General features: G+C 47.7%; 1 protein-coding gene across 3 annotated transcripts in view; it reads left to right on the top strand.

The window, feature by feature from the left end:
* The window catches only part of LOC309339274 (glutathione S-transferase-like), a 33,673-nt gene extending 22,331 nt beyond the window's left edge, over positions 1-11,342 (top strand). The window contains exons 1-7 of one of the 3 annotated variants that reach the window (XM_081857447.1): positions 5,965-5,985; positions 6,972-7,078; positions 8,454-8,505; positions 9,020-9,152; positions 9,861-10,002; positions 10,482-10,613; positions 11,030-11,342. In XM_081857447.1, coding sequence (XP_081713573.1) covers positions 6,992-7,078; positions 8,454-8,505; positions 9,020-9,152; positions 9,861-10,002; positions 10,482-10,613; positions 11,030-11,149 — 666 coding nt within the window. In that variant the 5' untranslated portion in view covers positions 5,965-5,985; positions 6,972-6,991 and the 3' untranslated portion in view covers positions 11,150-11,342. Of the gene's footprint in view, positions 1-5,964; positions 5,986-6,322; positions 6,348-6,971; positions 7,079-8,453; positions 8,506-9,019; positions 9,153-9,860; positions 10,003-10,481; positions 10,614-11,029 lie in introns of those variants that run through there. The other 2 variants (XM_081857446.1, XM_081857445.1) reach the window with 2 other exon arrangements.
* Positions 11,343-13,309: the final 1,967 nt, after the last annotated feature.

Here is a 13,309-nt window from a genome sequence, read left to right as displayed (position 1 = left end):
CGTGAAACAACCTTTCCCGTTGTGAATTAACTTTGCGTGACTGATTTGTTGTAGGTGAAAAGTCTCACGAAAGTCAGAGTAAGTGTTTTTCTATTTGCAATAGGGAGTTTCTGCTACAGATAAGCTGTTCTCTCCTCTTGGAAGGTGGAGCTCCTGAGCTTTTATAACCCTGAGCCACACAAGTTCGGAGCTCGCTCTCCTTGAGAAGAACTTCCACTTGTTCAGGACTTGAAGCAGGTTAGTATTCTAAGGTAGACGATTGCTTTGGAGAGTCATTGCTCAAGAGCAACACCCTGGACAGAGGAGTAGTGCAGGGACAATTTTCAAAGACCTCACCTTTGCCCAGAAGTTTTGCTCTTCTTACCCGCAGGGTACTAAAGGTTTGTGGGTTGGGGAGGGGGGATACTGTAATCCTCAAACCTGTAATCCTCAGAACAGAGACATTTCCCTTTGGACAGACCAAGGGCAGGAGCTGGGCAGTGGGCAGAGTTCTAAAAATGATATGGGGTTGGTCTTTGTTGCACCTCAGAGGAAAAAGAAATCTTGGGTAAGAATGGGAGAGAAATTAGATTCATTTTTGTTATGTACTGAGTTGAATAGGATCCAAACTGCAGCAGTCTGATTGGTCCTAGAACAATAGGATTCAGAATGCAGCAGTCTGATTGGTCCTAGAACAATGCAGCAGTATGATTGGTCTGCAGGAGCCACCCAATCCAGCTCCAGATAGAAGTGAATCCACAACCTGATTGGCCTACAGGAGAAGTCTGGATTTAGCCAATCACGTGCAGCCCATTGTGTAAATAATGTATATAAAGCAGATACTTTGAGGGGACTTCCATTCCTCCTCACCACTATGAGTTGAATAAAGAGCATGAAATCACTTTGCAAGTCTGAGTATATTTCACTGGCGACAAGGGTGGGATCCCACTGAGCTGACTGCCACACACAGCACCGCAGCACCGCCATCTGCCACACCGCTGCCTCGCACCGTGTATCCAGGCTTCAGCTCCGGGACACAAGGAACTCAGAATGGCAACCGACAGCAGCTTCTCACCATTCAACCCAGCATCTGGAGACTGGGAAGCGTATGCGTCCCATTTCACCTTCCTCCTAGAAGCCAAAGGGGTCACCGACGAAGAAGACGCCAAGAAGAGGGCGATATTCTTCAGCATCTGCGGAGAGGAGACGTTTGAAATCGCCCAGGCTCTCCTTGCACCTGAAGACGTTGCTACTGTTCCATACAAAACAATAATGGAACAGCTGAAGGGGCACTTTTCACTGCAGCCCTCAGTGGTGGCTCGTCAAAATGCCTTCTATGCAAAGCGGCAAACCCCTGGGGAAACCATAACTGGGTTTGTGACCTTTCTCCGCCAAGCCGCCCGGTTCTGCAACTTCTCAGAGCTGGAGAACATGCCTCGTGACCGCCTCGTCGGTGTCCTGAAGGATGAGAAGCTGCAACAACGCCTCTACGCTAAGAAGGACCTAACGTTCCAGGTTGCTCTGGAGGAGGCCCTGGCAACGGAAGCTGCCAAGAGGTCGACGCAAGAGGCACGGCCGAGCCTGCCGTCCCAACCGAGGGTCCACCATGAAGACCTCACCGACGACTCAGGATCTGACAGGGAGGAGGTGCACCGAGTACAGCAGCGCACTCAAGCAGCACACATACCACAGCTGCCTCGACGAGAAGGAGGGAACTGCGCAAGCAGCGGGGAAAGTCACTAGAGGAGGACCTGCCGTTTCTGCAACGCAGAGTGCAGACAGTGCAGAAAATCGGGACACATCGCCCGGGTGTGTTGGGCTCAGCCCACCTGACACCAGGCATCAGATGACCAATCCAAGAGCCCCAGGTCCCGGGGCCCAATGCACCAAGGCAACTCGACGGAGCTCACGGATTTCCAGGTATACCAGTTGCCCCACCCCAACGTAGAGAAAATTTATGTAGAGGTACAGATAGAGGGGGCCCCGTGCCGCATGGAGCTTGACACGGGTTCAACTCTATCCATAATCTCGGCAAGGACCTTAAGGAAACTGTGTCCTAGTGGGGGTCCCAAATTCAGGCCGGCCCCATTCACCCTCTGGGACTTCCAGAAACGTGTGGTCCCCACAATGGGGGTGGGGACCTTCAGGGTGCAATATCGAGGGTGGATGCGGCAACTGGACTTGCTTGTGGTCAAGGGCCCCTACATTAGCTTACTGGGATTGGCATGGTTTGGACCACTTTGACCTTGAGCTTGTTTGGAGGTTCTAGCAGGGGAGCGCAGCTATCGTATACCCTTGACCGAAGAACGGTACACTCCTTCTATCTGGGATGGTCGTCCTCTTCCACCGAGCGCGCAGCTTCGGGAGGGACGCACATGGAGCAGTGAGGGAGGAAGGGGACACCCGCCTAGCCAGCCAGATCAGCCGAATCAACCCTGGCGATCAATGGGGTGACAGATGTCGCAGCCATATCGCCCTCACATCCGATTTGGACCACTTTGGCTAGCCATCACCGGGGTTAACCACACTAGCTTACAAGTGGACGTGGACGCCATATGCAAGGAATTTCTGGGGGTTTTCGATGGGAAATTGGGACAGTATACGCCCCCCCCCCCCCATTTCTCTACAGCTTGACCCCGCAGTACGACCTGTCAGGCTCAAGGCCCGCCTGGTCCCGTTCGCCCTGAAACCCCGTATGGACCGGCTCGTGGAGTGCTGGAGCCGGTGCCTAATGCCCCCTGGGAAACCCCAATTGTCACACCCGTCAAGCCTAATGGTTCGGTCTGTATCTGCGTAGACTACAAATGTACCATAAACAAGGCCCTCACGGCCCACGCATACTCAGTGCCAGTGGTCAGCAATGTCCTTGCCACCCTGGCTGGGTCAAAAATTTTTGGCAAGCTGGACTTGGCCCAAGCATATCAATAGCTGCCAGTAGATGAGGCCACAGCGGAGGCACAGACGATTGTGACGCACAGAGGAGCGTTCAGGGTAAAGCGGCTGCAATTCGGTGTCAGCGTGGCACCAGGCATATTTCAGAATCTAATGGACTCTCTCCTTAAAGGGATTCCAGGCATCACCCCCTTCTTCGGTGATGTGTTGATTGCTGGGCCCACACCAGAGGAGTTTGAGGACTGCCTCTGCACCGCTCTGCACCGTTTCCAGACGGCGGGTCTCAAGGTGAAGCGGGGAAAATGTCTACTAGGAGTGCCTCAGGTGGACTTTCTGGGATTTATGGTGGACGCAGAAGGGGTCCACCCAACTGGGGACAAGGTACGGGGCCATTTGTGATGCCCCAGCGCCCAAGAGCAAGACTGAACTTCAGGCCTTCTTGGGACTATTGAACTTTTACCATTTCTTCCCCGCAAGGCGACGGTAGTGGAGCCCCTCTTGGACAAGCGGGCCCCTTGGGTGTGGGGCCAGCACCAGGAGGCCACATTCCAGGCAGTCAAGAACTTGCTTGTCTCAAACTCGGTCTTGGCACACTTCGACGAGAGGCTGCTGGTGGTGCTAGCATGTGATGCCTCGCCCTATGGCATCGGCGCTGTCCTGGGACACCAACTCCCTGATGGAAGAGAGGTACCGGTAGCATACTTTCCCCAGACACTCAACACAACCGAGCGGAACTTCTCGCAAATTGACAAGGAGGGTTTGGCAATCGTGAAGGGAGTAAAAAAATTCCATGATTTCTTGTACGGGCGGCCGTTTACCGTGGTGACTGACCACCAGCCGCTGCTTGGCTTGTTTGCCCCCCAAAAGCAGACCCCCCAAGTACTGTCTCCTCGCGTCCTCAGGTGGTCAATTTTCCTTGCCAGCTACCAGTATGCACTGATTCACCACCCTGGGAAGGCGATGGGCCATGCGGACGCCCTCAGCAGGCTACCACTACCGGAAACAGGCCCTGATCCAGCACCTGCACAAGAGGTTATGAGCCTGGAGCTGCTTCCCGACCGCCCTATTCAGGCACAAGAGGTTGCACACAATTCCAAGAAAGATAGGGTCATCTCCCAGGTCCTGGGTGTGGAGGGGATGGCCCAGCAGCAGCCCCGGGCCAGAATTCGCCGGCTACACAACCCGCAAACATGAACTGTCGGCCCACAAGGGGTGCCTGTTATGGGGAAGCAGGGTCGTTGTTCCCCAGCCCCTCCGCAAAAGGGTCCTCACAGCCCTACATGAGACACACCCAGGGGTAGTGAGAATGAAGGCCCTTGCCAGGAGTTATGTGTGGTGGCCGGGGATCGACGGAGAGATAGAGGCCTGGGTCAAACACTGCCAGGCCTGCCAAGAATCCCGCCCAGATCCCCCAAGGGCCCCAGTCCAGTCCTGGGAGTCCACCCGAGCACCATGGTCACGCCTGCATGTGGACTTTGCTGGCCCCTTTCAGGGGAAAACATTCTTCATAGTGGTGGACTCCTACACCAAATGGCTGGAAGTCGCACTGGTACCGTCCTCTTCCATGTCCGCAGCCATCCGGGTACTACGCAGGCTGTTTGCAACCCACAGGCTCCCTGACACTCTCCTCTCAGACAACGGGACCGCATTTACGACAGGAGAATTCCAAACCTTCACAGCGCAGAATGCCATCCACCACATCCGTTCAGCGCCATTCCACCCTGCCACCAATGGCCAAGCAGAACGCATGGTGCGGACCTCCAAGGACACCCTCCTCCACATGAAGCAAGGGGATTGGGAGTACCGCCTTGCCACATTCCTTCTAGCACAGCACAGCACCCCCAGCCCAACGACTGGCCGGAGCCCTGCTGAACTACTAATGGGTCGGCGCCTTGCAATCAGATTGGACTGCCTTCACCCCGATAGAGCTCAGGATGAGGTAGTGGTGGGGGAACGCAGGAACCCCCGGACCTTCATGGCCCAGGACCCAGTGTACGCAAAGAATTTTGGGGCAGGCCCAGCATGGGTACCCGCCACAGTCACCAGGGTCACTGGCCCCGTGTCATACGAGGTGCTAACGGATGGGGGGCAATGCTGGCGCTGCCACTGCGACCAGATACAGCGATGATTCCTGGGAGAAAACCAGGAGGAGGACAGGTCAGAGAAGTCCCAAGGGAACAGTGGGGCAGTGAGACCCACAGAACAGGAGGGGCCAGCAGGAGAGGCAGAATCAGTAAATACAGAGATGACACGCAAGGCCGAAAGGACACAGGAACCAGAACCATGACTGAGCAAGCTGATTGCACCAGACCAAACGGCCCCATCACAGCCAGCATCCTTGGAACACGAGCCAGAATCTGAACTCCGGACCAGGGAACACCCCAGGCCGCAACGCACACGTAGGCCGCCAGCGTACCTCGAGGACTATGAATGCGACCTCCCGGGCAGGACTGGAACTTAGAGGGGAGGGGTGTTATTTACTGAGTTGAATAGGATCCAAACTGCAGCAGTCTGATTGGTCCTAGAACAATAGGATCCAAAATGCAGCAGTCTGATTGGTCCTAGAACAATGCAGCAGTATGATTGGTCAGCAGGAGCCACCCCAATCCAGCGCCAGATAGAAGTGAATCCACAACCTGATTGGCCTACAGGAGAAGTCCGGAATTAGCCAATCACGTGCAGCCCATTGTGTAAATAATGTATATAAAGCAGATACTTTGAGGGGACTTCCATTCCTCCTCACCACAATGAGCTGAATAAAGAGCATGAAATCACTTTGCGACTCTGAGTATATTTCAATTTTAAAAATAGTAACTCACTAAATTTCATTTTTCAAAAACATAGCTATCCCTTGAAATTTGACTGCAGTTCTCCAGCCAAACAATGTGCAAAAACACATATGGTAAGGTAAAATGTGCATATAAATGCATATATTATTGAAAAGAATGTAGAAAATGGGTGTGGTTATCCAGGGTTGAGGAGGGTGTAGATGCCATCCAACTGTCTTAGGGACTCCACTCTGGATTTGCTTAGGGTTTACTCCTTAGCCTTTTCTTCTTCCTAGGAATTCTTCCTAGGAAGAAGAAATGAAATACAAGGCAATGGAGGTTTAGGGTCAGAGGCTACCTCCTCCTAGATGGGTTACCTTCCCATATTGATGAGCTCCACCTGTCCCTCACTTCCCTCTACAGCATGTGCAGAAATCGCCTTCTTGACCCTTGGACCCACTATTGGTCTCATCCCTCAACCTGCCAGAGCCTGTCCTTGCATGGAGGGGAGGTCCCTAACTCACATAGGTTTGAGACCCATCAGCTATCCTTACCTGGTTGAGCCAGCCAGTCAAAGAGGTGGTGCTTCAGATGTGATTCATCACTACAAACTCCCATCATCCCTGGCGGTTGGCCATGGTGGAAAGCCATGTTACCAGACTTGCCTGAGGAGATGAGAGGCAGCTGATGGCAAGGGCAATGGTGCAAGTACGAGGAGGAAGTTACAATTTTGTGGCTCTGGGAACATCATGGCTGTCCAAGAGGGGGTGATAGTCATAGATCATGGGTAGGCAAACTAAGGCCTGGGGCCCGGATCCGGACCAATTGCCTTCTAAATCCGGCCCACGGATGGTCCGGGAATCGGCATGTTTTTACATGAGTAGAATGTGTCCTTTTATTTAAAATGCATCTCTGGGTTTTTTGTGGGGCCTGCCTGGTGTTTTTACATGAGTAGAATGTGTGCTTTTATTTAAAATGCATATCTGGTTATGTGTGGGGCATAGGAATTCATATATTCCCCCCCCCCAAAAAATATAGTCCGGCCCCCCACAAGGTCTGAGGGACAGTGGACCGGCCTCCTGCCAAAAAAGTGCTGACCCCTGTCATAGATCGTTGGTTTTTTTTAACTCTTGCTTCCTATTTTATCTGCTTGTGCTCCATGATTATGAAAAAGCGTTTGATAAAAAATAAACCAGAAGGCTTTAGTATGAAATCCTTTCTTGCTGTAAGCAATCACCAGAGCACCATTTTGAACAGTTGTCCTGCTCTGCAGTGGTTTCCCTATCAAACATGACCTCTCAATCTCTCTCTGTGTGTCTTTCATCATAACAGGAAAGCAAACACTTAGGAACATGGCTGGGAAACCTAAGCTTTACTACTTCAATGGAAGAGGCCGAATGGAAAGCATAAGGTGGCTGTTGGCTGCAGCAGGAGTCGAGGTTTGTTTGTCTTCAGAATTTCTCTGAGAAAGCACCTTTCCCCCACCCCCCAAAAAGAATCAAGGGAACTGTTGTTTTTCCAGCATTCTTATATTTCAGGCAGTTTCCAAATTTGGGTCCAGCATTATCATTTGTGAGTGAGGTGCCTGCTTCAGGCGGGGGATTTTATCTATCCTGGAAGGGGCAGCTAATTGATGAGTTATTTTCTTTCATTATTATTGTACTTTTGCTGCTAAGGGGGGGGGGGGAGACATGACTGTGTGGACAGGCGGAGTCCCCCAAACCCTGGGCGGCCCCCGTGTGGAATAACGACTCAAGACAACATGCTATGGGATTAAAATTGGCCACACCTTTATTATGTTTCAGATGTGGGTAGACCTTGGCTCAGGCATTGGACGTTTATCCCTCTCAGTCCCCCGCCAGGGATCTGGGGAACATCAGGGTTATCCAGTGGGGGGGGGATGGGCTGGCTCTGGAGAACATATGTTCCAGAAGAGAGAGCCCGCCCCTGTTATGCCGCCGTCGCAGGGGAGAGCAATGTCAACCTCCAGGTGCACGGCCGAAGCCTCCCCTCAAACAACCCCTTTAACGGGGAACCCTGGTATCGCCGCCACAAAGAGAAGGGGGGCGTGGGTCACCGCTGCACGCCCCCCCCCCCATTTACGGAAGATAGACTTAAGGATTCCGCCCAAGGCCTGATACCACCAAAGTTGTGACGTTTTGCTATGGGAAAGGCAAACCTGCCAATGCAAGAGAATTCCTTTCCGGCCCTTCAACAGCAACCTTGACGCAGCAGCGCCCACATACCTGTGGAGAAAAGGTTAACCTGCAAAAGAAGTCTTAACTGAGGGTGGGTAGGGTGGGAATAGCTCTGGAGCCAACTGACGATTCCCGGGTAAGATCCTCCCCCTATTGTATGGGCAGGTGGTCCCTCCCCCTAACTGGCCTGATCACCTTGGCAACGCCTTCCCAGCCGGGATTGGACAACTGGCTGAGGGAGGCAGAGATCTTCAGGTATCCCACCTGGGGAAGGCCAAGCCAAGCCTGTGCTAATGGTGTCGCATAGGGTCCAGGGGGCTTCACGTGACCACACAAAGGGCGCCCCCCCCCATTTAATGTGGGGAGCGGTCATTGTGGGATTTACTGCTTCAAGTGCTAAAATGATATGACTAGCCTGTAGTACTTGATTTGTGCATGGGAAATATTTGTTGTTCTGTCCCAGACAGAGAAAATTATTGGGCGGGCTGGCCCGGAATTCGGCTGGGAAAGGGGAGTTTTCATCAAATTTTGAAAACTTGAAAGGCCCTGTGTCATTTTTGGAGCCTGAAATTATTTCATGAGACCCTTGAAATATTCTGCCTCTTTTATTTTTTAGTTTGAAGAACAATTAATTGAGACCAAAGAATATCTAGAAAAATTAAAGCATGGTGAGTATGTTATCTGAATATCAGTGGGACTGTCTTCTAGTACAGTAAAGCCTTAATAGTCTTAATAGCAGGGGTTTTCAAAGTGGACTTGTTTCTCCAGTTCTGCATTGTGCACACTTTCAGGCAGGAATATGTGTCAATACGCAGTTGTGATCTGGTTATATTGCATTTTTCTCTCTTCTTTGAAAGAAAAGAGATTTTTCCAGATACCCACAACACATACCACTCAACTCTGAATTGTGCAAAATGGTTTGCTTGTTTTTTAGCTGAAGAACAGAAGTAGCTTAAATAACATACAAAACTAGTTTCCAATGTGTGATTGCTGTACTAATTTAGCACATGTTCTGCAAAAGGGTTTTGAGGGGAAAGCAGAGGCAAACATGATTATCGCAAAGGCACAATGTAAAAGTAAAGGCTCAAAATCAAAGCATGGCTTGGGAGATGCTCCTGAAAATTTAATTTCCATAGTAATTACCTGGGAGGATGGACTGATTTTTCATTTTCCTTTCACAAGGTGGAGACCTGCTCTTTCAGCAAGTGCCCATGGTGGAAATGGATGGGATGAAGATGGTGCAGACCCGAGCTATTCTCAACTACATTGCCGCCAAATATAATCTCTATGGGAAGGACGTGAAGCAGAGAGCATTGTAACATTCCTCTACGTTTGGTTACTAAATGCATACTTTGGTTGGCTGTACATGATATAAGATCATCTCTGTTCTGTCATATGGTCTACTGACGAGTTCTGAGTCAGCATGTTTCATCTTGGGCAAGAAAGGGTCCAGTATGAGGTAATTTGACCTCCCAGTCCCAGCAAAGTTCATGTGGACTGGTTCCTTGGAAATCAATGAATTTTCATGTAATCCCAATAGGAGATTGACCCTTCCCAATGTTTGGTTTTTTGGGGTTTTTTTCTTAAGAATGTATAAAATTGATTTTTGATATAAGGCTTTCCTTATAGAAGGTGTAGCTGGTGAAGATCACTATAATGTCAAGCAAATTATAGGGGCTTTTGTTGCATAGAGCGAGGCTCTTTCCAGGGAAAATGCCCTTTCTCCAACAGGATCACTGTATTTGTTTTTCTGCTGGGTCATCACACATTTTTGCCTGTGACACTACTGCCCAATTCCCCCACAAGGTTTTGGCTCTGCATTATCATAATTAGTACTATTGCTGTTGCTGCTGCTACCACTACTGTTTTTCTTGTTTCAATTTTTTTTATTAAATTAACCTGTTCAAATTACTAATTTCATTTCTTTCCATATTATTCTTAATCCATAATCTTATACAATCACTACTGTTTTTCTTATTATTATCTGAATATGGGAGGAGGAAACACTTTCTCTTTCAAATAGGATTGATATGTATTGCGAAGGTGCTATGGATCTGAATGAATTGAAAAAGATGCTTCCCTTCAAGCCAGCTGACAGCAAGGAGAAAGAGTTTGCAAACGTTATTGAAAAAGCCACCACCAGATACTTCCCAGTCTTTGAAAAGGTATGGGGCAAAGGAAACTTACAAACCTTTTAACACAAGAAAGTCACCTATGCTCAGCTGGAGTTGGCAGCTGGTAATGTTGATAGGACTGCTTGGCTCATCAGAAATCATTTCCTTATTCCTTGTATTTTCCAAGCTTCTGAGCTAAAAGTTAAAAAAGTAAAACAAAAAATTAGCTGTGTGAGAGAAGATCAGGAATCACACACAGTGTTCGTTTACCATGTGAACTCTGATCTCAGAATCTGCCCTGCCTCATTGAAACATGACAAGCAGTGGTTTGGAAAGAGGGAATGTAATGATCAAACTTCTCTTTCTTAGCCAGCAGTTTGTTAGAAGACATGAATCCGAACTGATACAAATACTCTCGATCTCCTGATACAATATAATCTGGGCGCGTGATATTCAAAAGTGGTTCAGATATAGATTCTCCATTTTGTGTATGTACCTGAAGTACTCTTCAAACATTTCCTGCTCTATAGGTCCTCAAAGATCATGGACAAAATTACCTGGTAGGAAATCAGCTCAGCAGAGCAGATATTCAATTGCTTGAAACCATTTTAATGGCAGAAGAGCTGAAGGCTGATATTCTCTCCAAATTCCCTCTTTTAAAGGTAAGCATGCTTACTGAAGCATAAGCAAAGTTCTAGTATGGCACTTTTATTCTTTGCATATCTAAAACACCATTGTCTCTGGATTTCTATTGCACAAAGTCTAAATCACACAGGAGGCCCACATCCATGGATAATAAGGCTTCTGTGAATTAAATTTAGACACAAACAGGTAACCTACCTACGATTATAGACCTGCAATGGAGCTCAAATGTTGACCTCCCTCTCCAAAGGTGCATGCCTGAATTAACTGGGTTTAGAGTATTTACAAAGTTTGAGTACATATAAAGTTTATCACTTGTAGTTTCATTATTGACTATGAAATCATAGTAACCGTAAGCAGCAAATGATTATTTGGGGATGCCACCATTTCTCCTTTTCTCTACTAAAATATTTTGCTCACTCTCTCTCTCTCTTAGGCCTTTAAAGAGAGAATAAGCAACATCCCGACAGTGAAGAAATATCTGCAGCCTGGTAGTCAAAGAAGACCACCAGCAGATGAAAAGGCTATTGAAAAGGCAATGAAAATTTTCGCCTGAATCCTGGCTGAGGATCACAGATGATGCACTACTGTATTCACAGGCAATGGGCGAAAACTGAAATGGGACCACAATGGCACAGTGTAAATCCACAAAGCTACAGTAGGAACCAAAATAACTAACAGAACAATAGGAAGTAGTGATAATACTGTGCTGCACTACACTAAAATGAAATAAAGCATTCTACAACTTTGGTATTCTGGTTGTTTTAGTTCCAGTATGACGTCATTTACATTAATCTTAAACAGCAGGGGAGCTCATAAGCAGCCTTGTCATAGTTTTTGTTGTTGTTGTTGGAATTGGAGCTGACAACCGACAGTTTACACCTACTCTCACTCTCACACACATTTCAAAATATAATATCCTAATAAGTGTAAATAACTGACACTCTGTGTTTTAGTTCCAAAGTTTTAACCACAACTTTTCATGATTTATCCTACCAAACACTGCTGCCAGAACTACAAAGGTTGTATATAGGTCTTAGGCCCTTTACCATATTTCTTAATCAGATGGTTTAAGACGTAACATTGGTTTATATATTTAGCTAAATATATGTGCATTTATGAATATTTATTCTATGATTGAGACCTTAAAATTCTTGTTACAATCCCCCATTGGGGGCAATAATTTAACTAAAATTGTTGCCCCACTAAACAACCTGATGTCCACCCTTCCCAAATGTTTGAACGGGATGTGTTTATGTAACCCTGAGGAAACTTGCATGTCGGGTCTCTCTTTTTTTCAATTTTTAAACAAACAAACAAACAAACAAACCTCTTAATTGTACTAAATCCAATCTTAGTAACATTGTTAAGTGACTTTCTCAAATCCCCCTGGCTGAATTTCAGTGTATATCATTGTAACAGTTTTCCAAAACCAGTTTTCTTATAAAATTAACTTAATCACTTAACATCTTTCTTTCTTTCCCTTTTAACTTTAAACATGCTATTCTCTAACATTTCATATTTAAATCCTAAGCCTATCTGGTATTTGCAAGTTTTTCCACTTAAGTTATCCTAACATATTTAACTAAATAGTCTTTGAATTTCATCCATTCCTCCTGGTAGTCCTCCTTCCGGTCACGGACTCTTCTAGTCAGGTCAGCTAGCTCCGAAAAGTCCATCATTTTCATCTGCCATTCCTCCACTGTTGGGACTTCTTGTGTTTTCCAGTTCTTAGGTAACAAAATTCTAGCTGCAGTTGTGGCATACAAAAACAGTCTACAGTGGTACCCCGCAAGACGAACGCCTCGGAAGACGAAAAACTCACTAGACGAAGGAGTTTTTCGTTTTCTTAGCCGCTTCGCAAGACGCATTTCCCTATGGGCTTGCTTCGCAAAACGAAGCTTGCCCCGCAAGCTCTGGGGATAGCAGGGAAGTGCAGAGCGTCTTCCCCACTGTCCCCGGACCTCTTTTGAAGCAAGGGGCGGCGGGGAGAAGATCGCTTCTCCCTGTTGCCAGCCCTGCAATCTCCGGGGACAGAGGGGAAGGCGCGCGCGCCTTCCCCTCTCTCCCTGACCCCTTTTGAACCAAGGGGCGGCAACGGGGAGAAGCGATTCTCCCCACTGCCCCTTCCCTTGCTTTAAAACAGGTCCGGGGACAGAGGGGAAGGCGGAGATTGCGGGGCAGGCAACGGGGAGAAGCAATCTTCTCCCCGGCTGCCCCTTGCAAGACGAAAAACTCGCAAGAAAAAACTTGCGGAACAAATTAATTTCGTCTTGCGAGGCACCACTGTAACATCTTTTTTGGGCAATTCCAAACCTGTTATTCCAAGAAGAAAGGCCTCTGGTTTCTTAATAAATGTATATTTCAACATTTCTTTCAATTCATTATAAATCTTCTCCCAGACGTCTTTCACCTCGGGGCAGGTCCACCACATATGATAAAAGGTACCTTCTTTTTCTTTACATTTCCAACATATATTATCACTATTATGATATATCTTTGCCAATTTTACAGGAGTTAAGTATAATCTATACATCATTTTCATAATATTTTCCTTTAACACCGTACATGCAGTGAACTTGTCCCCTTTCCTCCATAACCTCTCCCAATCTTCAAACATTGTTATGTCCCACATCTCTTGCCCAGTCTATCATCACAGATTTAACTTGTTCATCCTTTGTATGCCATTCCATCAATAAATTACACATTTTAGACA

Source organism: Podarcis erhardii (assembly GCF_964252035.2).
Source record: "Podarcis erhardii genome assembly, chromosome: 3".
Taxonomy (NCBI): Eukaryota; Metazoa; Chordata; class Lepidosauria; order Squamata; family Lacertidae; genus Podarcis; species Podarcis erhardii.
Note: the sequence above shows the minus strand (reverse complement) of the source record. Positions and strands in the feature narration are given on the sequence as shown.